We start from the raw sequence: 27,307 nt of genomic DNA on the forward strand, positions 1-27,307 counted from the left end.
TTTCATTGTATGGGTGTCCACCAATTTGTTTATCCATCCCCAGCTGAGAGACTTTAGATTGTTTCCGATGTTTGATGATTACCCAGTAAAGTTGCTGCTAGAGATATTTGCATATAGGTTTTCATGTGACTATAATTTTTTTATTTGGGTAAATACCTGGAAATGGAATTGCTAGAGCGTGGCTGGGAGGTGTGAATTTGCTTTCCTAAGAGACTGTGAACTGTTTCCCAAAGTGGTAAAACCATTTTGTTTTCCCAGCAACAGGGCATGAAAATTCCAGTTACTTTCCATCGTCATTAGCACTTGATATTTTCAAGGCTTATTATTACTATTGTTACTATTATTATTTTAATGATAGTCATTCTAACAGGCATGTAGCACTTTCAGTGTGGTTTTAATTTTCATCTTCCTAAAGCTAACATTGAGCCTCTTTTCGGGTGCCGAACTGCCATCCCTACATCTTTTTTGGTGTGGTGTCTTTCAAATCAGAGGTCATTTTTTTTATCGGACTGTTTGCTTACAATCAAGTTTTGGGAGTTCTTGATGTATCCTAGACCTGAGTGCTTTACCATATATGCACTTGGCAATTATTTTTTCAGGTTGAGGACTTGCCTTTTTATTCTCTTAACAGTGTCTTATGAACAGCAGATATTACTAATTTGGACAGAGTTCAATTTTTCAGGCTTTTATGAGTTGTGCGTTTGGTGTCGTATCTAATAGTTACCTACTCCCAAGGTCTTGGAGATTCTTTTCCTCTGTTCTCCTCCAGTTACGTAATAGTTGTTACATTCCTGCCTATCCTCTGTCTTGAGTTTATTTGTGCATAAGGTGTAAGGTATGGGCCTGTACTTATTTTTGCATATGGGTATTCAGTTGTTGCAGCCTTGTTTGTTGAGCAAGAGTACGGTTTCTCCATCGCATTGCCTCTCTACCGTTGTTGGAAGTCAGCTGAGCGTCTGTGTGTGGACTAACCTCTGGACTCTATTCTGGTTCCTTGTTCTGTTTGTCTATTTTTTGTTTCAATGGTGGGAGTGATGGGTTTTTCTAGCTTTCCACATTCTTAGCGGGCCCCTAGCCACTTTTGAATAAATAAGTGTAGTGCTTTTCAGTGATTGAGATAAGGCAGCTAATGTGGTCTAGACAGTTCTCAAAATGTGGTCCTGACCGGCAGCATGCCTTCAGGAATCCCTCCAGATAATTGTGATGTGTGCTGAAGTTTGAGAAATGCAGTGATTTTTTAGGGAGGTGAAGATCTCAGAATTTAGGTCATTTAGAAGAAAATGATGATGAGACGATGTTAATGGGCTTAATCTAGGTTCCTCTGTGTTCTCCTTCACATTTGACCGGAGACTGTGGCCCTTGTCTGTCTGAAAGAGATTCTTTTTTCCCCTCCCTTCCTGCCTTCAAAACATTTCTCCGAGTCCTGTGGCCATCACACTCCAAAAGGAATGAGGTTTCCCTTTGAGGAATGAGAGGGCATTTCTGATATCGGGAAAAGTTTTCTTTCAAGCAAGACACCAATTTCAGACAGAGCCAAGTCAGGGATCTAATGGGTGTGCCTATCAGGTTGATAGGTTAAGAACCGATCAGAGATCCTTCTGGTTAATGAGTGTCAGTCTTCCCCAACCAAAAACCAACTGGTGTTTTCTTGACTGCAAATAAGGGGGGAATATTGTGCAAGCTTTTAAAAAGCCTCAGACCTGGGGTGCCTGAGTGGCTCAGTCGGTTGAGCGTCTGGCTTTGGCTCAGGTCATGATCTCACGCTTCATGAGTTCGAGCCCTGCTTTGGGCTTGCTGCTGGCAACAAGGAGCCTGCTTCGGATTCTGTGTCTCCCTCTCTCTCTGCCCCTCTTCTATGCATGCTCTCTGTCAAAAATAAACAAACATTAAAAAAGCCTGAAACTTCCCGACTGCAGGAAGAAGATGGTTACCCTGTTCTTCCCATGTTGGGCAGCAGATGTAGGAAGAGGTGGCCTTTTCCCAGATGGTTTGGAGCAGGCTACTAGCCAGAGAGGCCAGGGTAGCTGAGAATGTTGCCTTCGTCAACACTGCAGGCTTTTTTTTTCCCCTCAGGAAAATGGTTTAAAAGAGCGAAAGCTACACACACACACACACACACACACACACACGCACGCACGCACACACACACACACACACACGCACATTATTTTAACCTCTCCCTTTTCACTTTCCAGTAATAGATTCGAACCGGGTCTTCGTTAACTGCTGTGTTTGGTAAAAGAGGATGATTTTTCTTAAAACAAGACAAAACAAAACAGCGACCTTAAACTTCCACTTTTGTAGCCTCAGAATTGAGGAGGGGGACGACCTGGGAAAGAGGGAAAGAGACTAGACTTCTCCGTGGCCGGTGTTCCTGCTGGACACAAGATGACTTGGGTCAGGTTCAGGAAACACTTAGAACTGAAGCTTTCTTCCATGCTTGGCTTGAGCAAAGATAAACCATTCGTTCCGGAAGGTAGTTGCCTATGTGGTGATTATATTTGTCCCTGCGTCACACCTCACATCTCCTCCTGCTTTTCGGAATTGTGGATGACCTAACTGGGATCAGTAGGAATGGGCCGAAAGTAGGGGCTCTGGTCTGTCACTCCCTTGGGCTCCCTGGTATATGAGTGAAAGTGAGTGAGTTGTTTCTGTGAGCCTTTATTTTCTGTTACTTTACGAGCGGTCTGGTCTCCAAAACAGCGTTCAGAACTTCTCATCAAACCCCATATGCAATTGAAAGAAATTGGCCTCTCCCTTTCCAATCTGCTAATAATTTTTCACATAGTTTTTTTATTCATAGCACTTAAGAAGGAAAGTTCATTTAAAAAAACAGTGTATGAGCCACCTGTTAGAGAAATATGAACAGCATGCTCAAATTTTCTGGTGTTTTTCCTAGTTTCCATATGAGATGAAAAGGGGAAGAGTTGGGGAAATGTCCCATTTCATACGCTGTAACATGCGAGGTGTATGGGGGGGGTGGAAACCATGAACTTCGGAGGCAGAGAGACCTTGGTACAAAATCAGGCTGTACCACTTAATAACCAGGCACCCTTGGGTGAGTCACATAGATTTTCTTAGCCCCTCATCCTGAGGACCCTTTTGAGAGGCTCTTATGCAGTACGTGGTGCCTATTATTTTAAAATTTATTTTTTAAATTCAAGTATAGTTAACATACAGTGTTATATTAGTTTCAGGTGTGCAATATAATGAATGATTCAACAATGCTATACATTACTCAGTGCTCACCATGATTCTCAGAGTTAAAAAAATATTTATTTTTGAAAGAGAGAGAGAGAGAGAACAAGCGGGGAGGGGCAGAGAGAGAGGAGACCCCCAAATCTGAAGCAGGCGACAGGCTCTGAGCTGTCAGTATGGAGCCCAATATAGGGTTCAAACTCACGAGCCACAGGATCATGATCTGAATTGAAATCAGGCATTCAACTGACGGAGCCCCCCAGGTGCCCCGATTTTTAGATTTATTTAAAAAAAAAATTTTTTTTTTTAATGTTTTATTTATTTCTAGGAGAGAGAGAGAGAGAGAGACAGCGTGAGCAGGGGAGGGTCAGAGAGAGAGGGAGTCACAGACTGAAACAGGCTCCAGGCTCTGAGCTGGCAGTCAGCACAGAGCCCGACGCGGGGCCCGAACCCATGAACCACGGGATCATGACCTAAGCGAAAGTCGGACGCTTAACCGACTAAGCCACCCAGGCGCCCCTTAGATTTAAAAAAATGGATTTTATATTTTGCTGTAGATGTGCCAAGCACTCAGCAGCCTTGGATGTAAACTTTCCAAAATGTATCTCTTGCCACCACTCTCTGCAGGTCCTGCTGCTCTTCATGCCCCACAATTTCCTCCCTTCTCAGCTTGACCTCTCCCAATAGGATCTGAGATTCATACACTAAACTCACAAAGGCCCTCCTGGAGGATCTAAGACTTAACAGTGTTTAAAGCCTCACACTTAAAGGATAAAGCTTATACAGTACAGTCAAAAGCCACAGGGATCATTTTGGTTTTTAGGACAGCGAGTAATATCTCTGAATTCCCAGATTTCAGGGACCAGGTCAGCCAAACGTGCTTTTACATGGACCTTGGGATCCAGGTGTATATCAGCAATCTGATATAGTCTATCCTGTTAGTATTTATTCTTCTCCCCTCTCTCTCCATAGGCAGGATAGGTATGTAACACAAAGTACAGACACAGTACTTGGCATCTAGGAGGCACTTAGTAAGCACTGATCAAGAATCATCAATTCTTACAAGTAAAAAATTATTCCTTCTGATGTTGACCCTATATCTCTCCTGCTTGGCTTATCTTTTACCTCTTGAATTCGGTATCTGTTGACGTTCAACAAATTACCACAAGTCTCGCAGATTAAGGCAATAATGAACACGTGTTATCTCATACAGCTTCTGGGGCTCAGGGACTCAAGAGCAACTTGAGATTGGATGGTTCTGGCCCATGGTCTCTCATGAGGTTGCAATGGATTGTTGGTCAGGGCTTTGGTCAGCTGGAGAATCCACTTCCAACATGGCGGACGCACATGGCTCACCATTCAGTGTTGACTGTGGGCAGGAGGCCTCAGTTTTCTACCAGATGGATCTTGCCATAGAGTTTCTTGAGTGTTTTGTTGACATGGCAGCTGGCTTTCCCCAGAGTGAGTGACCCAAGGGAGAACAAGGTAGAAACTTCAATGTCTTTTAGGACCTGGCCTCGGAAGTCATAGTCTACAAAGTGTTTTTGATTATGCAAGTCAGGAGATCACTTCTATTCATTGAAGGAGGGGGCTACACAAAGGTGTGAGTATCAGGAGGCAGGGATCACTATCACTAGAGGTAATCTTGGAGATCAGCTACGATACCTCTCATTCAACCCTTTCTTATTTCTGCCCAAAACGAAATTCATTTTTACCACTTTCTTGTAGTTGCGTTTCAATTCTCTCCTCTTAGGCACCTCATGGCCTATTAAGGGATAACCAGACTCACTAGCACTTCAGAGATGTGACAGGGATGTGCTTTGGCCAGGGGCAACGCTAATCCATCACCAGTGGTTCTTGACTCTTAAAATCATGATAGACCTTAACCTCAGCTTAACCCTTGCTGCATAGTCTCAATTACTGCTAAGCCAAGACCTAATGAAAAATCAGGGAGGTCACTGCACTGTATGCGGAGCCCAGATTTCCAGATTAGGCAAGTACCACCTTCTATAACAACAATGTAACTCTTGGGCTATAGTAGGGTATAGGATGGGAGTTATGTTTTTAGAAGAGTGGTTGGATAATGTCAAGCCATAACCACTTCTTCCCCAGGGCTCTGGTACCCAAGAAGACATACCAGCAAGAAGTTACTGACATTCAAGGCAGGGCTGGTGGTCAATAACATTTGCCTCTGGACAAAGATAACTCACTTACTTGGAAAATTTGATCTTCACTCCTACTTCATTAGCACTAAGGCCTAAGCTAACTGGATCACCCTTCAACATCTGTGGCCTCAAAATATCTTCTTATGTTCATTAAACTGGAACAAAAGAAGATCTCCCCTCCTCCACCTCGTTTCCTCTTGGCTGTTTTTGTTTTCTTTGTATGGGAGTTTATAGATACAGGGCCCAACCTTCAATGAATGGCTCTGTTGTCTGGCACAGTTATTAGAAAAACATTTTTTTTTCCCCTCACAATAGTGACTGTTCTTTTCCTAACATCCCCATATCACTACGGAAGGCAGCTCAGGGGAAGATAGGGGTTTCCAAGGCCCTAAGAAGCAGTAACTGGGGATTTATTAGGTTTCCTTGACTGTAGTGTCCACTGTTGGGGAGAATGCTCAGAGGTGGGAGGGGGAGGGAGGGAGGGAGAGAGAGAGACCACTGGCATGCGAGAGCACACATACGCATCTTATAGGAGCATGGGTTGGATAATGGGATGCTCTCAGTTAATAACAAAAGCATTACTGCTTTTGACCTGGTCATCCCTCTCTTCATGTGCAGAGTTTCAGTCACACTCTGAATGGAACATAAACACTTGTAAGAACAAGTTTAAGCAGGTGTTTTGGAGCTGGGGGAAAACATCCAGGTTCGACAAGAGCTGGGGCCATTATAGCTGCTTCAGTAGAAAGATGTGGGGCTCATTCACCTGCATTAAGCTTCCCACGGACGCACCCTGGGGACTGGACTGGCCTGGGCTTCTAAGAAGGAGGGTGGAAGGAAGGTGAGCTCACTTCTTGGTCGGCATGGACCAAAGGGCTGGCGAGGGTGGATCGTGTATTTAAGGCAAAGCCTTCTACTTCCTGGGAAGGGGTGGCCTTAATTTAACCCATTATCAGCCTGGGTTTTGTGATTTGACAATCATCTCTGCTGCTTTTTATTCTCTCCATCCAGCTCCTGTGTCTTACCATTCTTACATTGCCTTTTATTTTCTTCTTTCCATCTTGTAGTCCCTGAAATTCTCCTTCTCTCCCGCCAGCGTAATGAGACCTCCCCACCTGGCCAGCTTCGTGGGAACCCTCCCTGGGACTCTAGATCGCTCTGGTATAGGACATGGGTTTTCTTCTGAACTTTAACTTCATTAGCAAGTGCTCAAAACTACCTTAACAAAGAAGGTTGGGCAAGATCGAGTTAGTTCATTGTGATGTCTTTGGAAACGGTGTAGTCACTTTTGAGAAGCTTGGCGGAACCCAGGATGAGGTAGTTAGGGGCCCCTGGGGCATTAGAGGTTATGATTGGTAGCTTACTGTGCTCGAACCTTTCTGAGCTCTGCCCACTACCGACTGGATATTGCGGAAGGGCTGATATCAACAGCACTGGATGGGTGTGGGCTTTTTGATAAATATCCCCATAACATCTTTGTTGGGGGTGGCCACGGCTTTAGAAGGCTTATTACATATTTGAAGGTGGCGGAGGTAGGGGGGTGGGGAGGGACGGGAGCCAGCCTTCACTTGCCATTGACATTCTTTCTCTGACACTTCTCCCCATGATAATCAACTAGCACCTGGGAGCAGACAGATGCCCTGCTGAGAGACAGACTTCAGGCCTTTTTCATACAGTCTTCTAGAAACGTGAACAGTGGATAGCACCCAACCTCATGGACATGAGCTCTGTTAGGGCTCAGGTGCCCAGAAATGCGGCAACAGCTCTGTTTCCTGTGATCTGAATCACAGGACTGTCACTGGCACCCATGGGGCCTCTCGCCCCACCCTTGGCTGGTGTCCTGCTTGGCTGATTTCCCGGGCTGGGAAAGTTCTTGGAGTTTTTAGCAGGTCTGCCTGGAGGGCTTCGCTCTGTGGTTTCCTCCTGGCAAGTAGTGACTTTTCCTGGGTACTGGAGACATGCAGTAAAGTTCCAGTGTAACTCCAGTATGTAATTTTGAATGGACGGAGGAGGGGGACAGGGAGTGAATAAGTGAGTGAATGAATGAGTGAATACAGAAAGGCAAGGGGTGGGCAAATTCCATGCTGAAGTGAAATCGCTGCCGTCCAATGGTTCTCTGTATTCACGTGTGTGCCTTGCATCAGAACGTGGGTGGTGGGATTGGGGGGTCGCCCTCCCCATTCTCCCTCAGTGATCATCATCCCACTCTCTGGCCATCACCATGTTTTCCACCTCACTTTATACTCTGCTGTCTCCCTAACCTATCAGTGTCCGATTCTTTGACATTTTCTCCCTACAAAGCACAAACCAGCTTACGTTTCATTTTACTAAGTGGACGGAGCTCAGGCTCTGCAATAAACCCAGAACAGATCATTCAGAAAGTAAAGAGGTGAAAGAAGAAATCATTTCTGTTACATTTGAGATGCTAGTCTTGAAATGCCCCCAGTGTTCTTCTGAGTAGATTTTGCACTGAATGAAATGTGCCCTGTCGTCATCTCCAAGCCTCCACCCTCAGAGATCTCCCATTCTCCTCGTGTGATTCTCTGGGAAGCTAGAGATAGCATGGAGTAATCTCTCCCGGGGAAGTAATTGCTGTTTCCTCTTTCCTGTTTTGAACAGAAAGTTTCTTTATTGTGTGAGTACAGCAGGTAGAACACATTCTCTGGCATCACATAAATATTTACTTAATACTTAAAACTCACGCTCACGAAGCATTTATTCCCCTTGAAAATATTATAACCTATTCTCCTTGGGGCAAATCAAAAATAAAAGGCAGTGCTTCTCTGATTTTCAGTACCTAGTTTGAGGGAAGGGGAGGTTTGGTCTTCTTTCCATTTATCTTGTATCTTTTCACCAATAAGTCCATAAAGGCTAACCAGAGAGTTATGGAGAGGGAAAATTAACCCCTCAGAGACGGAATAGGAAGGGGTCTGTCTAGCTTCTATTAGGAGATCCCTCCAAGCCATAACCAAAGTTGTCTGGAACAGCCTTGTGATTGTTGCTTTGTTAGTGGAGACCTGTCTATTAAGGACCAAATCCAGGATATCTGAGAACAATAACGAGAGAGTGGCCATAGGCCCTCCTTTGTGGTGAGGAGTCTGTACCCAGGACAGTGCCTGGCATCCATTATCCACACAGTAAGCATTTTTTTTTTAATGTTTTATTTATTTCTAGGAGAGACAGAGAGAGAGAGAGAGAGACAGACAGACAGCGTGAGCAGGGGAGGGTCAGAGAGACAGGGAGTCACAGACTCTGAAACAGGCTCCAGGCTCTGAGCTGGCTGTCAGCACAGAGCCCGACGCGGAGCTCGAACCCATGAACCGCGAGATCATGACCTAAGCGAAAGTCGGACGCTTAACCGACTAAGCCGCCCAGGTGCCCCAGGAAGCATTTTTAGATGAATAGTTTATTTTATTCCCTTCGAAGATTTTCAGTGTATCTTTTCACTTAGGTTTTCGAGTATATTTATCCTTTTCTCTTTCTCATTTTTTATACGTATGGACTATACACACATTTCTTAGTTTTCTTTTTCTATTTATTGTTTCTTGGTGGATTAAGTATAGCTGCCTTTTTTAAGCCACTGCATTAAATGCCATCATGTGGGTGGATCATGAACTAATCAGTCCCTTTTAGCTTCCTTTTCTACGTCTGTAGATGAGAGCAGAGGTGGACGTGTGGAGAGGTAGGTGGGTAGCGGCAGGAGTTGACGTCTATCCACATGGTTGTGTATAAGTGGGACCCAGGCCATTCCTCCATCCTTGGGAGGGGTGGCTGGAGGGGCCAAGGTGGGAATTAGTGAACGGATGTTTACTGTTTATTAGCAAATGACTTTCAACAAATAAGTTATTTAGCCTCTTGAAGGTTTGGTTTCTTTGTAAGTCGAGAGGAATACCACTCCATGGTATTAGAGGATGTGTGTAAGATGCTTACGTGTCTCATGTATATGCAGTAATATCTCATGTGTAGGTAACAGCACCTCATGGATATGTAATAGTACTTCATGAATATGGAACAGTATCTCATGTGTATGTAACAGCACCTCATGGATATGTTAATGGGACCTCATGAATATGGAACAGCACCTCATGTGTATGTAAGAGTACCTCATGGGTGCAGAATAGTATTTCACGGATGTAAGAATGGTACTTGGCACATGGCAGGGGCCCCATAAGTTGTAGCTATTATTTTTCAGCTTCTCAATACCTCAGGTTTGACAGTTACTTAGACAAAAAATACGAGGACAGTTGAGTTGTTTACTTTGTGTTGTGAAATTACCTGTCTTTGAAGAAAGACTGGATTCATTCTTTGCTTGGATTCTAAGAAAAGCCTTCTGAGAAGATCCCCAGCCTTTCCCCAAACTAGTTACGTTTCTCACTGAATCCCAGAGCTGAGTCAGTGTCCCTCTCCCAGCCTAATCTTCCTGGCAGCTTGCCAAGTCTGAAGATGGAATTGTTTTTCTAAAGCTCCTAATGGATGGGGTGGGGAGAGAGAATGCTGACTCTCTCTTACTCACAGTGACAGGTGTGGAACATCTGGAGGCAGCTGGGCCCCAGCAGGGTGGGGCAATTAGGGGGTGTCCATGCAGGTTTTGCAGGGCAGGGAGTGAGGCTGTTTCACGCCCCCTCAGTAAGGAGGTACTGTGTTCACACCAGGAAGAAAAAGAAAGAAGCATACGAGCTTGGGGTTTAGGCTGAGCCATTGTACTACTCCCGCTTGATAGATCAGAAAGCAGAAGCCCAGAGACATTGAATGAATTGGTCTAGAACGTAAAGCAGGTTTGGGGCGGAGGCAACATTTGTCTGGTCTCCTCATGCCTAGTTCAACTATCTTGGCAAATATGGTCCAAAGAGGTCAAAGAGAGAGGTCGGAAAAAATAAAGATGACTCCACAGCATACTTGCTTGTGGAAGAGATCCATGTGGCCCCTGAGCATCAAGGGTAGGTGACTGTCCCGTGGTAAGGAGCAGCAATGGTAACCAGAGGCTGCCGGTCATGCATATTGGTCAGTCTGGTCCAGGCTTCTGGCTCAAGGGTCTTGGGCAGAGTCCATCCTTGGGTTTGGCTGTCCTTGCTACGTGTGACCTGGAAGGAGGTGCTGGCATCCAGGTTTGTAAGCCTGGGCCTGTCAGAAATTCCCTGCTCGATTTTCTTAAACTGAAAAGTGTCCCTAGAGTGTGGGCGTGAAGGGTGTCTGTCACCTCATGTAGGGGATGGTGGTCAGTCCCGTCAGGTCAGCTCCCTTTATGTGCAAGAGGAGGTGAGGTGGGGTGAGAGAGGAGATGGCGGTGCAGTGAGATCTTCACCGACCAGACTGGTTTGGTGCCAGGAGCTGCCTCTCTCTGCATCTGAGGGTGTCCCTGTGGTTGTAGCAGGGAGGGCTTGGCTCCAGGAAAAGAAAGGGGCCAGGTGAGGAGAGACTAACAGAGTCCTAACTGCAATGTGTGGGCTCTTTTTGCTGCTTATGCCACCTGCCTGCACGCTGTCTTAGATGCTTCCGAGCGCAGAGGCTGTAGGATGCTCATAGTATAAAAGCTCCGAGGAGCCTGAAGCTGATAGACTAATCGAACCAGGCAGGAAACCTGCCTGGGATGTTGTTGGAAGCCGAGGTTACAGAGGATCTCGTGGTTGCTCCAGAGGATTCTCTGCTTTGCCTGATGCCTCTGTGACCTCTTGTCATTATATCTGACCAACCAGATCTGCATTTCCACAGAAAGCTTGGCAGAAGTTATCTGGCTTTTCGTTAGTCTCTCCGTGCTCGGGGTCTCCCCTTCTTCTGTGTGGCAGACGCACCCGTAAAACAAAGGATCTGGAAAGGGCCAGGTGGGGGCTCTGTGAGGCAAGCCAGCCTCTGGGGCTGCTCTGTGTTTTGCCTCTGGGGCTGCTGCAAATGAAGGGTCATACTAGGTGGGTATAGTTGGGTGCATCCAGTGACCGCAGTGAGCCTCCTTCAGAGCAGGTGTAGGGGGGCCGATCGAGGTAACTCCTTGCTCAGTTCAGAAGCACCAGCGACTGCAAAGCTGATGAAGTTTATCCTGTCCCCCTTTATGCTGCAACCTGTCCCCTCTTGTTTGTGCCAAGTAGCCTCCTGCTTCCACAGCACAAAGGACCCTTAGGCGCAGAGAACTGCTTTTAAAAGTCAGTAAGGAACATTAGAGAACATCGTTTTCAAATACTGTGTATACTACATAAACCCATCCTCCTAGGAGAGCATCATAATTCTCACTTTTATACTTCGTTCAACCTGCAAATATGTTTTCCATAGGTTTGTACTCTTGTGAATTCTATGTTTACGCTATTCTATTGCATTTCTCCATGTTCCTACATAGTCTTCACTCACCATTTTTAAATTGCTATAGATGCAATATAATTCATCAGACCATTCTCTCTTTTTTTAAAAAAAATGTTTATTTTGAGGAGACAGAGCACAAGTAGGGGAGGGGCAGAGAGAGAGAGAGAGAGAGAGAGAGAGAGAGAGAGAATCTGAAGCAGGCTTCAGGCTCTGAGCTGTCGGCACAGATCCCAATGCAAGGTTCGAACCCACGAACTATGAGATCATGACCTGAGCTGAAGTTGGACACTTAACCAACTGAGCCACCGGGCTCCCCTAGACCATTCTCTTAATGTTAGGCAATCAAGTTACTTCTGTTCGTTGGCCAAATTAGATATGCAACGGGGAACCTCTGTAGGTTATATAGCTTTTAGTTTCTGTTTAATTATTGACTTAGATTTAATAGCTAAGGAACTCCCAAATTAAAGGATGTGAGTCTCTTTGGTGGTATTTGCTCTTATTATAATATCGCCTCTGGAAATGTTATGGCACATTGTGTAGGTATAATATGGATAATACCATTTTAAAGCAAATTTGTTTCTTTAGGTATTATATGGTAAGTCAGCAGTATGTCAAAACTGCTCTGCTTCGCATTTTAAAAGTTTCTAGTAAGAATGAATATTTTCTGTCTCCCCCATAAATTTTATGTTCATGTCATTTACACAGTTGTCTCTAGGGACCTTGATGGATATATTTGGATATGTCGATACGTAGACCTCTGTGGTATTCTTGCCATTTAACTTGAAACTTCTCATGGGGAAAGAGACAAATCCAGCTTGTGGAACATTCCATGAGACAACATAAATGTATCATAAAAGGAGAACTGGGCTGTTCCAGATTAAGAAGGCTAAAGAGACTTGGCAACTAAATGCAAGGCAGGAGCTCTAAGTAGCTTCTGAACAAATTGAAAGCCCCACCAACTAGAAGAGGCGTTTGGAGGAGGGCAACTAGAGAGATTTGGATATGAACTATATGATAGATAATCATATAGCAGTGTTCAATTTCGTGACCCTAATACTGTGGTTATGTAGGAGACTGGCTTTGTTCTTAGGAGATGAAGGCTGAAGTATGTAGGGGTGAGGTGTCACTGCGTTTGCCACCTTCAAATGGCTTAGCAAAACTACATAGGTTTATATCATGTTATATGTTAATATAATTAAAACATGATCAGGTTATAATACTAATATTGTAATTATATACTGTTATGTTCATGATGTAAATAAATGTAATACATTATTAGTCTGTATTATATATGTCTGTAAATAATAGAAATTATTCACAATATATATATTTTTAAATGTTTTATTTATTTGTGAGAGAGAGAGAGAGAGACAGCATGAGCAGGGGAGGGTCAGAGCGAGAGGGAGACACAGAATCTGAAGCAGGCTCCGGGCTCTGAGCTAGCTGTCAGCACAGAGCCTGATGCGGGGCTTGAACCCACCAACCGTGAGACCATGACCCGAGCCAAAGTTGGATGCTTAACTGACTGAGCCACCCAGGTGCCCCCACAATATATTTAATATCTAATATATTAACTGATTTTTATATACACATCTATATACATTTATAAATCTGTCCTGTCACACTCACACCACACACTCCCATAGACACACGTGTTACACACGTGGGGATGCGTTACCCCACAGGAACTGCATTTTAATGGAGACCCTTGACAGCAGCAGGAGATGCTAAAGGGATCAGTTTCTGCTGGTGACTCCAGGCCCAGCAGGGAGGTTCTGGGGGGCTGAGGAACCCTGCGGCCCCCTCATGATCCAGGCATGCGGGTGACAGGCCCAGAGACTCTCTGGCCGGACCCGTGGCTTGCCCGTCCAGAGGAGTGCGGGAGGGAGTGTGCTTACCAGCCAGGGGCCCCGGCCCTTTCTCCTGTTGCCTGCCCTGCTTCGCACATGGCGGGTGGGGAGGTTTCCCTGTGTTCTTCCTCTCCTATAGCCTCCCGCCCCCACGCATCTTTGACACAGAATGTAACTCACAAGGCAGTGCGGATGTGCTCAGGGCACAGGGAGGGCAGAACCCTTTGTTCAGTCCGACAGTCAGACCCGCCCTCAGAGGAGTTATTCTTGGCTCTCTAAGCTGCCCCCCAGGACCCTCCCCACGCCCACCACAGACATTAAGCAGCTTCTCCCCGGGTGTGAGTGCACCCCTCCAGGCGGTCTTTAAAAAAAACCGGTGGGGTCAAATTAGTGGGTTGCTGTGTTACCGTATCAAATCACTGGAAACTGAGTTTAGAAGGTCGATTTGGTCGCTGGCCATTTCTGTAAAAAGGTGAGAAATGAGGCCCCTCGGGAATCCCTGTGACCCCTGTCCCCGCAGGACTCCCTTGAGGAAACTAGATGGGACTCATCATGAGTTTCCCTGGAAATACTACTTTCCAGAGTCCAAATGACTAGTAAACTCGAGGGATTCGCAAATCAAATTGCACCGTAAATGCAACAGGGGGCCGACTTACTAGTTCAGTACGTCCCGTGGGGAACCCAGTGAAGGCAGTTAAAGGGTGCCTTTTCCAGAGAATTCCCTTCCTCTGGCCTCAGCTGCCCGGACCTGGGGGTTGGGATCTGGAGTCTTATAGAACAGGTATATAGCAAGGAAGGGCTGCATAGACTCATTTTATTTTAATTACCCCTGGGTTTGTTTTTTTTTTCATGCTTATAAAATAGTAGACTATTCTGAATATAGTGAAAAGTAGGAAGCGGAAGAAATGGAAGTCAGCTATAATTGCACAATTGGGTGATAGTTGCCAGATTGTGTGTGTGTGTGTGTGTGTGTGTGTGTGTGTGTACATATCTCTGTGTTAAAACAGAGCTGGGAAAAATAAATAAATAAAATAGCTGGGACATCCCCATGAGCATTTGGTCAGCTGAGTCTTGGTCCCTAGTTGTGGCGGGTAGGAGGTGGCCTTTCCATATTCCATCTCTTCCCCTGTCAGAGACTTTTTGAAATACGAAGCAGCGGTTAAAAAGGGGACCCAGGCAGGCTGGGGGCCAGGAAGCAGGGGGTCCGCAGGCAGATGCCCATCCGGATCACCGGTGTCTGTGCTGCGGGTCTTTCCCCTGTTGCCATTATACGTCCCTCCACCCCTACTCTCTGTGCATAGACAGGTCGCCCTTGGATTCGACAGCTGTTTGGCTCACACGTGCCCCCTGCTGTAAACAACCGTATTTTCAAAGAGGTCTGGGAGGAGCAGTGTTTCTTCTCCCCAGGAAGGGCACCGTCGCGGTGGCATATGGGGTGTGGGGAAACGCTTGGGGGGACAGAGCCTTTTCTGTGCCTTTTAGGCAGAGCCATGCAGACTTTCCAGCGCCCGCACTAGTGCTGGGAACCAGGCGGGAGAGCGGAGCCTACTTCCCCTGCCCTCGGGAGAAGCCAGAGGCAACTCAACTCTGGTGTTACGAGAGCCCCTCAGATAGAGCCTCGGGACTTTGCTGTTGAGAGAGCCGGCTGCCCCCCAGAGCAGTGTGCGGAGCGTGGAATGGCGGCTTCTCCCCGCTGTCTGGGTTAGAACCTGGGCTCCGCCACTTAGTAGCCGTGTTAACAGGAATGGGGGGCCGAGGCTTTCTAGTCCTCAGTTGGCACACCTGTGAAGTGGGGCTGCCATCCGTATCCTTCGAGAAAGGGCCGTTGTAGGGATTCAGGTAAGGCCTCCGGGAGCGTCAGCTGGTATTTTCATCGTACTCATCCGCGGGGCTGCCCTCCCAAAATGCTGTCGGCTGGGTGGTTTCAATGGTGGAAATTTCTCCTAGTTCGGAGGCTGGTCAGGTGAGGGCCGTCTTTCTGCCTTCGGACGCCCACCTTCTCGCGGTGTCCTCATAAGATAGAGAGCGAGCCCAGGTCTCTTCCTCTTCTCAGGGCACTGGCCCCATCCTGGGAACCCCCGATCATGACCGCGTCACACTGTCAGGTAGAGCGTCAGCGTGGGAACTGGGGGGGGGGGGGGGCATAAATATTCAGTCCATGGCAATCGCTCTTGTTGTCATTTATTAGCCCCCTTGCAGGGCTTTCTTAGGTTTGCAGCGACCTCTCCAATGGAGGGAAGGAAGAAATGAGGACGGGCCTTTTGTCTCCGGTGAGGCCTTAAAGTCCGCAGGGGGGGGGGGCCTTGGGCCTTCCGGATCACCGCTCTTACCGTGTTCTGTTTCCCTCTCCCTTTGACCTTCGGTAGAAGGCTCCCGATTGTCCTAGCCTGGAAGAGGGGAAGGAAGAAAAGTCAGATTAGGTGGCTGCCTCTCTGAGCCAGGCAGCTGGGGGCAGAGGGTTCGCACCACTGACCCCACAGCCCCCTGGGTTTCAGCACAGTCGTTCCCACTGACAGAGGGCCCGGCCTTGAGGCTCCAGGCAAGGAAACGCCGCCGTCCAAGGTCACACTGTGAGAAAGTGCAATAAAATGGGCACCTTGAGCCTTTTAATTCTCACAGGTGCCAAGAGTGGGGTAGGAGGTGTCTCCTGAGGTGTGCTAACCCGGACTGTGTTTTCTTCTCTGCTCTTGTCCTTCCCCAGCCCCTAAAGACAATGAAGAGCGCGTGTTCAGGGAGCGCATGCGGCCCAGGAAGCGGCAGGGGGCCGTCAGGCGCAGGGTCCACCAGGTCAACGGCCACAAGTTCATGGCCACCTACCTTCGGCAGCCCACCTACTGCTCCCACTGCAGAGATTTTATCTGGTAAGGCCCTCTCTCCCGGCAACCTCTAGTTATGCCTTCTCTGAGGCGAGAAGTCGGAGAAGGGATGTAGGAGGATAGAAACTTATTTTTAACGTGCTAATGTGTTTTATGTCCTCTTTATTTGGTTGGAGAAGACTTTTCTGGAAGGCTACGTGAGTGTTTAGTGCTTGGGCGGGCGGTGGGGGGGGGGGGTAAACGGAAACAACAAACCGTGGTTCCTGGTGACTTTACACTTAGCGTCATATCACATAGCACATTTAAGGAGTTAAGAGTTTATGACCAGTAATGGAATCTTGTGATGTATTTTTTTTAAAGCATCCTTACCTTTCAGAGGCACAAACTTAATTACTTACCAATGATATGATGTCTGGGATTTGTTTAAAAATGATCTGGAAGGAGAGGAAAGGGGCCAGGGGTAGAGACGGCATAATACCAGCCACGTGTTGGTCATTGTTGGGGCTGGGTGATAGGTCTGCTATGTTTATGTCTTTATTTTTGCATATGTCTGAGTTTTTCTGCTATAAAGCTTGAAAAATACTTGGTTGCCAATGCCTGAAACTCAAAGCAGTTCTTAATAACTGTTGTAGCAGTGGTGCTACTAGGATGGCCAGATTTCCGAGGAGTGAGAGAACAGCATTGGCTGGAGCACTCAGGGATGGCTTCCCGGAGGAGGCGGCATTTCTTTTCTCGTGATTTGGTAGGCAGAGACAGATAGGGTGTAGGCCTTTTGGGAGGAGGTGGAGAAGGAAAAGGAGCATCGGCTTGGGTATTGGAGGGGGGATTTTAATGGATACCTACCATGTGCCAGGCTCGCTCTTAGGCACTGAAAATGTCTCAGTAAATCTTCCCAGTGTTCTACGAGCTTTGCATTATTAAACCCATTTCCTTAACAGTACTGAGGCTCAGAAATGAAAACAAGACTAGTCTGGCGTCCCCCAGGTAGGAAGTGCCAGAGGCCTGACTGTAAGCTTCTCCTGACATCCCACCAGCCTTTCTGGCAACCTCTCTGAGCTCTTGAAGTTTGCCACCACACTCGGATTCTGGGTGGGGGAGAACGAGCGAGGGCAGTCTGCAGCATGGACCGTGCCAGGGGACTTTTGAATGGGACTCTGAAGACCCCCTGGATTCACAAGGGGTCCAGGAGTGGCTTGTCTTGCCCTTGTGGTTTCCCAGGACTAGGCACCGAGGTTAGCATGGACATCTGAGGCGGTGCAGCTCAGAGCAAACCAGACCCGATGGAAGCAGAAATAACACCCCACTCCCACCCACAGATGCATTTGTCCCCCAGGGCCGCTTCTGCCCTCTGACCTCCATCGTCTGTATTTCGGTCATGAGTTGTGTGTTTGGAGGGAGTAGGCTGTGAGAGCTGAGATGTATGGATTCAGGTCGCCTCTGGGCCCACGGCGAGCACCACTGAATTCCAGGCTCCCTGAGGCACTGCCCCTGGGTGATGTCTGGCTCCTGCCGGGCTGGGAATTACAGATTGCTCCCTGGCCAGTTGGCGGTTCACTAAGGACAGGGCCCCCGGGCCAGGTTGGTTGGATTGTTCTGTGTCATGCTGACCCTAACCCTGCCGCAGGGGACCCTACGCCTGCCATGGAAGGAGCCTCTAACATTAGCCTTCATCACACAGTACACTGAATCCCTAGTCCTGACCACAGACTGACCTGGAGCTCTTGACTGCTTCTGGAATGCCCAGGGGATGTGCCTAGAGGCAGCAGCCCACCTACATGATGACCCACCGGGAATGGCACATTTGACTAGTCAAGGCCTACCTTGAGCAGGCAGTCTTTGTGGCTTTCCAGAACACAAGTCGCCCCACTGGAATGGCTGTTTGTCTAGGAAGCCAAGACCTGACACTGACCAAACTCTGTCCCCATTCCAAACACTGGGTCTACCCTCTGTTGCCTATTTTAGGCACCCTGCAGCTGGGAGTGAAATCACTAGCTGGAACCCCCCGCCACGTACTCGGTGCATTGTGGGCGGTGGCCGGAATGGGGCGGCTTTGTGTGCTTTTTGACCTCCTAAATTGTATTAAAAGGTTGTATTCTTCTTTTCAGGGGTGTCATAGGAAAGCAAGGATACCAGTGTCAAGGTAAGAGGCGTTGTATGAACTAAATCCTTGGGGGCCCACAGATTTATCGGGGTCAGTGGCAGGGGAAGCGTATGCTGGCTCTGACGACATTTGAAGGCTCCATACAGTTTGCATGCTTATGCTCCCTCTCCGAGAAGCAAGGCCCTGCCTTTCTGTGCCCCCGCCTGGCCCTGGTCCTGCATTCGCACATGGGAGCAGAGTACCTGGGGGCGCCCCCCCCCCCCGTCTCCAGGTGTCCCAGGGGTCTTAGCATCTTTCCTGGTGACACAACAATTCAAGGCCCTCTGGAGGCCCCACTCTGCACGGAGCCAGGCTCCGTGTGTTCTGTCCGCTCCCTCCCTCTCTCTCTCCCTGGAGAAGTTCCCTCACCTCCTGACACTCCATGGCCCACACTGCTTCTCTTTTTTTCAGTCTCTGCTGTGGATTCATGAGCTTTTAAGCATTTAAGACTCACTTGAAGTTACTGCAGATTGTTTATTTCCGGTTCTTTGACAAAATCGCAAGGTGGAGTCGTCCAGGGTTGGAGGGTGGCTACGCGCTGTGGTCGTGACAAGGATCCCTCTTGGTTAGAGCTCACCCGGCCACTGGTTAAGTGGGGTCTCACCCCTGGGGGACTTGGATAGGTGTTCTTGGACATTCCCGTGTCCTTGGGGTGTCACGTACACAAGCAGTCGCTTTCCTCTTTGACCACCCTGCCCCCTGACGCTGACGACAGAGCTGTAGGCTGCTATGAAATGAAACAAAAATGCTCGGCACGTAAGGACATAACCAGGTCGAAAAGCTGAAAAACCTCTGGTGCCACAGGACATCCATCCCCTGCCACTGTGTTCCTCATCACAGCTGCCAGCGCTGACGGTCCAGAGTAGAGCACGGGGCCACTGCAGTGCCTTTAATAGACCTGCTTCGCGGAAGGGAAACTGTTCCCCGACCTTGGCATAAAGAAGCAGGGACATTGATCGGTACTTCTGGAACTAGAGAAAAGTGCTGACGCCTCTGGGTGTGAGCGGTGCACTCTTCTCCAGAGCATTTAGGAAACCCTAATGGCTCTGATGGCAAAGTGCTTTGAAATGACTGCACACTGCACAGAAGGCTTCCAGCCAGGGTGTTCCTTTAAGACTTGGTGGCAGAAAGGGCGTGGCTCCCCTCAGCCCTCTACTGAGACCTGAATCTCCCCACTTGTCGCTCAGCCTTCCCTTTTTTTTTTTTTTTTTGCTGTTTGCAGTTTGCACTTGCGTCGTCCACAAGCGATGCCATGAGCTCATAATTACGAAGTGTGCTGGACTAAAGAAACAGGAAACTCCTGACGAGGTAAATATTTCTAACATTGAAATTCTGGGCTTTCTTCACTGCCACTCCCACCCTCCCCTGCCTCCTCCAGGCTTCCTAAGAAAATCCTTATCTCTCTGAGATCTCCTTGCTTTCTTCGTTGTGTTTGATCAAAATTAAAGGAGTTGTCCGCAGCCTTCTAGCGTGAGGCACCCTCCACAGAATGAGTGTGGCTCAGAATCAGGTTCACATCTCATGCGAAGAGCCGTGTGACCCCAGAGCTAAAGCCTGTGAGGAAAATGTGAATTGGTTTGTCATTATCTCATAAGAACAGAAAAGTAGCTGGCATATCAGTAGCTCCACGCCACTCATAAACGGTGAGAGACATAATGCACAAGCGAGAACCTTTCTTTATGAGGCGATGGGGGAATGGAATGGAAGCACCAAACCCAAGAAACACTTAGGAGGTGGAATAGCCACAGTAATAATAAGAGGCAACATTCACTGGGTACTTACCATGCCCTGATTTCAGTACTTCATCATATATTATTGAATCTCATGACAGTCTTAATGACATCAACATACTTACCCATCTTCATTTTGCAACAGAGAGAGTAGAGGCACAGTGGGGTCAGATTAACCTGCCCCAGATCACCCAGCTGCTATGTGAAAGAGCCCCGTTCAAACCCAGGTAGTCTGTTCTATTAGAGTCTGAGACCTTGACCACCAGACTTCATTGTCTCTTATCCTTACGAACGAGTATTGTATTGCTTATTAGGGAAGTCGCTAGGGGTAAGGAAGCAAGACGATTCAACAGTGAAGGTAGAGTCTTCCTAACAGCATTTGGGAGAAGAGTGTGACTGAGAGTTTGGATGTTCCCTGTGTTCATAACAGTTGATTTCAAAGGCATGTTTTGTATTCTCGGTGAAATAAATACAGTATAATCACAGGGCATTAGAATTGGGAATCAGAGAGGCCCTAGGTGGGCTCATAATCAGGTGGATTAATAACGTGTCTTCTGAAAGGAATAACTCCACGACCTTCTGCTGCTTAAAAATAATTCAACCAAACGGCATCCTCGCATCTGAAATATCTCCTATCTTTTATCTCCTTTTGCTTTCATGCGGTCTCCAGAAAGCAGCAAGGGACAAAGCTTGGATGGAACCTTCTATGTCCCTGAAGGGCAGGCAGCCCAGGGCGCCAGGGTTTTTTCCAGGGGCTCTACTGTCATGGCGGAAACTACAGGTCGTCACTACCTGGGGCCTCCTGGCTTCTGCGCCAGGATCGTAACCCAAGTACATTGTCAGTTGCTTTTCTAGTAAATGAGAGACAGATGGCTGACAGATGTTCCCTCCTCTGGACAGTCCCTGAGCACTTCTGGTTTGCCAGCTCTCATACCATGTCCCCCAGAAACCAGGCGAGGGGCACACAACTCCCGCCCCCCAGGACCATCAGCTGCCAGCCTCTCTATATTTCTACAGCTTTTTCATGTCTCCTTGGAGAGAAGAGTCCCAAGTGAGCCCATGCCATGCGGACTAGAGGGTAGAGATTTGAAATACCCACAGGAGCTTAGTCTGTGACCGAGTTCTTCCGTCTTTCCTGGCATATTGGCAGTGAATCCAAGTCATCGGTGAGGTGTGTTCCCACACTCGGCATGTCTCCCGAGGAGATAAATTGCCAAGGATTGAGGCCGGTGGCTGTGGGTTTCTCAGCCTTGTGGAGTTACTGCCCAACCCGGCGCTCCCAGGGCCAGTCCCCTTTAGCACTGGTGTTCCCCAGCACACCTGGGCGACGGACGCGCTCTCTGCCCGATACAGCACCGCTGGGGAGAGCGTCCTTTGAGCTCTTTTTTTTTTCTGTAACTGCCTGCATGTGCGTACACACATGCACACGTAGCTTTATACACCAAGCGTCTAGTGTCTTCCTATTTTCCGCTGCTTTGGCACTTGGGCACCGTGAGCACCCAGCTGATGTTGTCTCCCTGCTCGGCATCTGTGGGCTAGCCCTCCCGACACACCTCTCGCGCACTTCCGAGCGTGGAGACCCAGGAAGGCTCCCTGTTGTGTGACCTTCCTTCCTTCATTTTTTAACCTTCCAGGGTTGTCTTTCCGCTCTGTTCTTCTTCCCCGTGACCTCTGTGTTGAGTGGTGTGTGCCCGTGTGAACCTTCACACATGCGCTCTTGTGCCTGTTTCGCAGCCTCTCTGATTCTGGGGCTCTTGCCTGTGCCCCGCCAACCTCCCCCCATTCTCCGACCCCTTAGGGTCCTTCGTGGTCCTAGCTGAGGGTCACACAGCTCTCCCCACCCCTCACTGAACGAACATCCTAGTTACTGGATACTTGCCCATCTTTTTCACCTTTGTCTGTCACCCATGTCCCCATGAGGCTCATCCTGGGACGCATGACCCTGTTCTCCACGTGGGTCCACCACATCTTCAGCATTTGTAGGAAAAGGGTGGGTACAGCAGTCTACATCCTTCAGAGTGAGCAGGCACACGTGGAGGTAAGGTGCCTATATTCACTCACACGTACATCTAAGCTATGAGTCTAAGGAGGGATGGGCGCTATTGTTTTCAGTAAATCAGGGGATCTTGTACTGGGCCATGACCCTCATTGATAGCCCATGCATCTCAAGCTGGGGTCAGTAAAATTCTGGCCCAGTGGAAGGATCGGCCTCTCTGTGCCTTGTTGTGAAAGCAAGTGACCCTGAGGGCATGTGTGCATGTGACAGGCACGCCTCCACATTTGTGTTCAAGTGTGCATCCTCCCTTTTGTCATGTATGTGTCTGGCTTTATCCCCACCTTCCATGCTTCCCAGCCCAGGGGTCTTTCATTCACCAGTGTGCAGCAAGCCAAGGACAGACAGCTTCTTTCCTGCCTGCTTGGTACTCCCTGATTCCCAGAGTGGCAAGAGTGACCTCTCCCAGCCTACGAGGTCTCAGGTGATGGTCCCTGCCCATTTTGAAGGGGACCTGGTTCACATGGCTGCTCCACTAGGGACATAGGTAGAGAGTGGCTCCACGGAGGGGCATAGGAGACTCAGAAAGGTAGACCATGCTGATGACCCCTCACTGCTGTGCTTCTCATCCGCCCCACAGCCCTGAGACATTAGGTGGAATGGGGTGCCATCTTTATCTGCCACGTAGGGAGTCTGTGGCCCCACGAAGGCAGGAAATTTGTCCGTGACCTCCTAGCTGGTTGATGGCAGACCCAGGCCTGCGGATCAGGCTCCCTGGACTCCTCCTCCCTGACCTTCCCCATTCATCTTGCCACCTTGTCTTTACTCCTTTCCAGTAACTTGTCAGTAGCAGCAGTTAAAAGGCCTGGGCTCTGAATCCACACTTGCGGGCATCAAATCCTGGCCCTGCCACTCATCAGCTTGCAGGCATGCTTCTTGTTCCCACTGTGCCTTAACTTCCCCATCTATAAACTCAGGCTCATGATGGTATTTAGCCCGTGGGGTGCTGGCAAGGCTTCACGGTGATTGGTGGCGCCTGGCCTGTGACCGGCACTGATCGCTTAGTGCCCGCAGTGGTCACCACTTCTGCACCACAAGGATTGTCCCAACCGATGGCTGACAGTTTCCACAGCTGTGCTGGGTTTTCAGGGTGTTTGTAGAATCTGCCCACCATCGAGCTGCCCAAAGACGGTACAGGTGCAGCCCTCATGCCCCAAGCACCATTGAAAAGCACACACGACACCTCCTTAACCACCAAAACGTGAGGTAGAAAGTGGGTGATACGCGCTGTGAGAGTTTGAAGCCTGCTGTGCTGGAGGGACTACACAGGGGACAGGCCTGACTTCCCAGGGTCAAACGGAGACGTGGAGAATGAATTACGGGCATCAAGAGCTGAGGCCAGGGAGGTTCTCTACTTTGTTTGTCAGGGTGGCTTCCAGAACCCCGCTTGGACCTGTCCCGCACAGCGGCCATGCCTTCGGGGACAGCAGGTCTGTAGGAGCTCCAGCACAAAGCACTCTGTGTGTGAACGACCTTGGCAGTGACCCTGTGTTTTGCCGTCCCTGCAGGTGGGGTCCCAGCGGTTCAGCGTCAACATGCCCCACAAGTTCGGTATCCACAACTACAAGGTCCCCACCTTCTGCGACCATTGCGGGTCCTTGCTCTGGGGCCTCCTACGGCAGGGTTTGCAGTGCAAAGGTAAGGTGCTCCGTGCCCTGTCCTCACCCTTCGTACCCACGTGTCCCCTTGGTCTCCTTCTTTCTTGAAAAAATCCCTTTTCCCAGAGCCTCCCGAGTAAGTTCCAGGTCTGGCCGGAGGACTGAGCACAAGCCCTTGTTCAGCTCTCGGTAGTTACTCGTGAAATTTGTTAAACAATCCTATGCATATGGCGGCCAAGGAAACTCCATAGAGGGGATGTGGAGGGGGAGGTGTGCTTCCTCCATCTTTAAGACCGGGGAGCAAGGCGGGGCAACAAAATGAGTCCATAAAAGGGTAGATATAATTTAAGGAACAGATACGTTGGAGTAGAAGAGAAGAAATAGTTGTGGAGTGAGGAAGAAGTAATAGATACCCTGTCCCGATCCATGGTTCTGCATTTACTCTTGGGAGGAGCCATGTTAGGACACTGTCAACTAAGACATCTTATTGATCCTTAATAGGTCTGTTCCATAGGTGATATTATTCCCATGAACCTGAGGCTCGGAGACCAAGTAACTTTTCATGTCACACCACTTATTACCAAAAATAAGGTTCAAACTTTGGCTCTTGAGTCTCAAGTTCCTTCTTCTGTTTCCTGTTGTCCTGCTCACGAATTGTCTTCTGTTCAGATGAGATGGGAAACAATATGTAATAACGTGGGGTGGGGGGAACATGCTCCAGGGACCTGGATGGGGTGCTTCGTTTCATGGGCCGGTCCAGCTGGCACGCGGCATTGGACATCCGTGAAGTATTGGGATTTGTACTGAATATATTGTTAATAAATTCCCCCTGTGGAAAAATTCAAGGTAAAGGGTAGAAAGGAAACCAGAGGCCATGAACAAACAGGTCATTGAAGGGACCCCAGTGAGAAGTTATGAGTATTGGAAGGCAAGTTTATAGGTGTAGAGGGAATGAAGAGAAGGAGAGTAACTTAAGAGATATTGAGGAGTGATTTATTGGTTGTGTGACCAAATCCAACTGGGAGGGCAGTGACACCATTCACTGATTGGAAATATGAGAGGAACTCAGGTTTGAGGCAAAGATGGTGGAGTTGAGTTGAGGATGTGTTATCTTTGAGGAGCCTGTGTGAAACCTACCAGAGCTAACTGTTTGGGCGTTCCCATTGAAATTGGGGGGAAGTTCTATGGAGAGCATCCAGACTTGGGATTTGTTAGTGTAGTAGTTAAAGGTGCAGTAGGTAGTACTTAAAGCTGTGAAGTCAGTGTCATCCCCGGAAGAACCTGAGTGTCCTGAGAGAAGGTAACACGCTGAGGTTTGGGGGAGGAACGTAACCAGCATTCAGGGATGAGCCTGCAAAGGCAGTGGTGGGACTTCAGAGGTAGGAGCAAAGGTCTTGAGGAAAGGCATCGCGGAAGACAAAAGAGGTAGAGAGTATTTAAAAATGTTCAAAGGAAGTGGTAAGTCATGCCAGATGTCCCCCAGAGTTCATTCAAGGGAAGAAGTAGAACATGGAGTTGGATTTAACTCTTAGGAGGTCCAGTGACCCGGACAGGAGCTATCTTGGTGGGATGGAAGGCCAAGTGCGGAGGCTGAAGATGATGTATTTTCAGAATGGTTTAGATAATGAGGGAAAAGTCCGTGAAAACAGGAGAGATTAGTGAGCCGGGAGGGAGAGGCATGGGCCTTGAGGAGAAACATGGACACCCCTCCTCCCAGATGGATGGGAAACCTCGGGGCCAGGCATAGGTGCAGGTGTGTCTCCTGTGTCCGGGGTAGGAGGTGAGGGCACAAGATGACCCTTTAAGTTCTGACTCCTTTGAGGGCATCGCATGAGAACCCCCTTGTCTTCTGAACCAGGAGATCCCCCTTTCGAAGTTGAGGTAAGAAGTAGGTGTGGAGGGCATGAGGGGGTGGTGCAGTTTGGAAGCAGCAGTGCTGGGGACCGAGGGCACCCTGACTGGGGACAGGAGGAAGTGTTGGCTGTCCACACATCTGTCCTGGGTGGGCTTGCCCAGACTTTCAGACGGGCATCCCACATAAAACCCTGACACACAGAAGCGGGGCCTGCCCGACATCCTTCTTGACAGTAAGTGACATGAAAACAGTGGAAGAGGAGGAATTAAGTGGAGCAGGGCCCTCAAGTGTCATTGGCAGAGGAGTGATGCCCTTGGGGACGGTTGAGTGGGGTTGCCGGGAAGCGCAGAGCCTGCTTTGGATGCCCCTCTGATAAGGCCAGGCCTGCGTTTCTGTAAATATATTAATGATGGATCAATCTGGGGAATCTAAGTGAAGACACTTTCATCTCATAAATATTGCTTTAAGAAAGCAGCCCAGGCACCCAGATGTCACTGCCAGGGCTGTGGGGTCCTTGGATGACCCTAGAAGTAGGCAGGACCCAGGGACGTGTATTGAGCTGTTTCAGCAGGAAACACTCTCATGCCGGCTCCAGCAAAGGGAGGGGACAATGAGGCTACCTTCAGCAAGGATACCTGTTCCCAGGAGCCCAGAGCAGCAGGTAGGAGGCAGGCCACATGGACTTCAAGGCCAAGGCTGTCAGAATATAGGGTCCCCAGTGCACGTTCACAGATTGCCCCTCTCCCGTTCCCGTTACCGTGATGTGCTGCTCACTCCCTACATTTGTTACAATTGCTGAGCCAGTAGGACCCTGGGGACCCAGCATCCCTAGTTTACATTAGGATTCGCTCTTAGAGTTGGACATTCTGTGGGTCTTGACAAATGTATGATGACCTCAATCCAGCCTAACAGTCTCTCCAGAATGCTTTCCTTGCCCCAGATCTCCTGTGGCTACTTCTCCCTTTCGATCCTTTCTTAGCCTACTGTCTTTTTGCTCCTGCGGGCCCCTTCCCCTGTGGAGAGGGTGGTGGGCCGAGGAGGCCAGCAGGAGCCAGGGCAGGGGTCCCTCTTGCTTGGGCCTGAGGCTGGTTCTGCTGCAGTGCTTGCTAAGAAAAAGACACCAGGAACTAGACACGTGCCCAGGGGCTTAGAGCGTGTTCCTGTGGAGCCGGCGCTGACCCCGCCTGACTCTGATCTGGGCTCCGCACCCTCCCCTGCTCTGGAAGCCTCCATCAGGTTCCCACCTTCGCTGGATCGCACCGAGTTGGTCCCCGGACTGGGATCCTGGTCCCCTGGCCCACGCCTTCAGCTTTCTTGTCCCGTTCCTGGGAATAGGGCCACATATTTTCAGTGAAACCATTTTCTTGAGAGCTTGGGTCTACAGGGAAGGATCCACAAGGCTGTCTTGGCCAATCTCCCTTTGGCCTACAATTGTCTGAGCCACATGGGCTCATGGGTTTTGTGTGTATTCCCCTGAAGCCCGTCCCTCAGCCAGGTAGAGGGAACGTAATCACCCTGTTTTACTGGTGGGGGATGAGGGAGACCTGGAGTGCACAATGGGGATACAGTCAGGGACCCACGGGGACCCACCTCTGTCCTCTGGGCTGCCACCTCCCT

The 27,307-nt window shown here is 48.9% G+C and overlaps 1 protein-coding gene across 10 annotated transcripts in view; it reads left to right on the top strand.

The window, feature by feature from the left end:
- PRKCE (protein kinase C epsilon) overlaps positions 1–27,307 on the top strand; it is a 493,249-nt gene that overhangs the window by 293,948 nt on the left and 171,994 nt on the right. For all 10 annotated transcript variants that reach the window (XM_039222525.1, XM_039222528.1, XM_039222530.1 and 7 more), the window contains 4 exons: positions 16,200–16,359; positions 18,420–18,454; positions 19,677–19,762; positions 23,746–23,875. In XM_039222525.1, the coding sequence (XP_039078456.1) occupies positions 16,200–16,359; positions 18,420–18,454; positions 19,677–19,762; positions 23,746–23,875 (411 nt within the window). The remainder of the gene's footprint in view (positions 1–16,199; positions 16,360–18,419; positions 18,455–19,676; positions 19,763–23,745; positions 23,876–27,307) is intronic.

Source organism: Hyaena hyaena, unplaced genomic scaffold (assembly GCF_003009895.1).
Source record: "Hyaena hyaena isolate Hyena2069 unplaced genomic scaffold, ASM300989v1 scaffold_1147, whole genome shotgun sequence".
NCBI classification, from domain to species: Eukaryota; Metazoa; Chordata; class Mammalia; order Carnivora; family Hyaenidae; genus Hyaena; species Hyaena hyaena.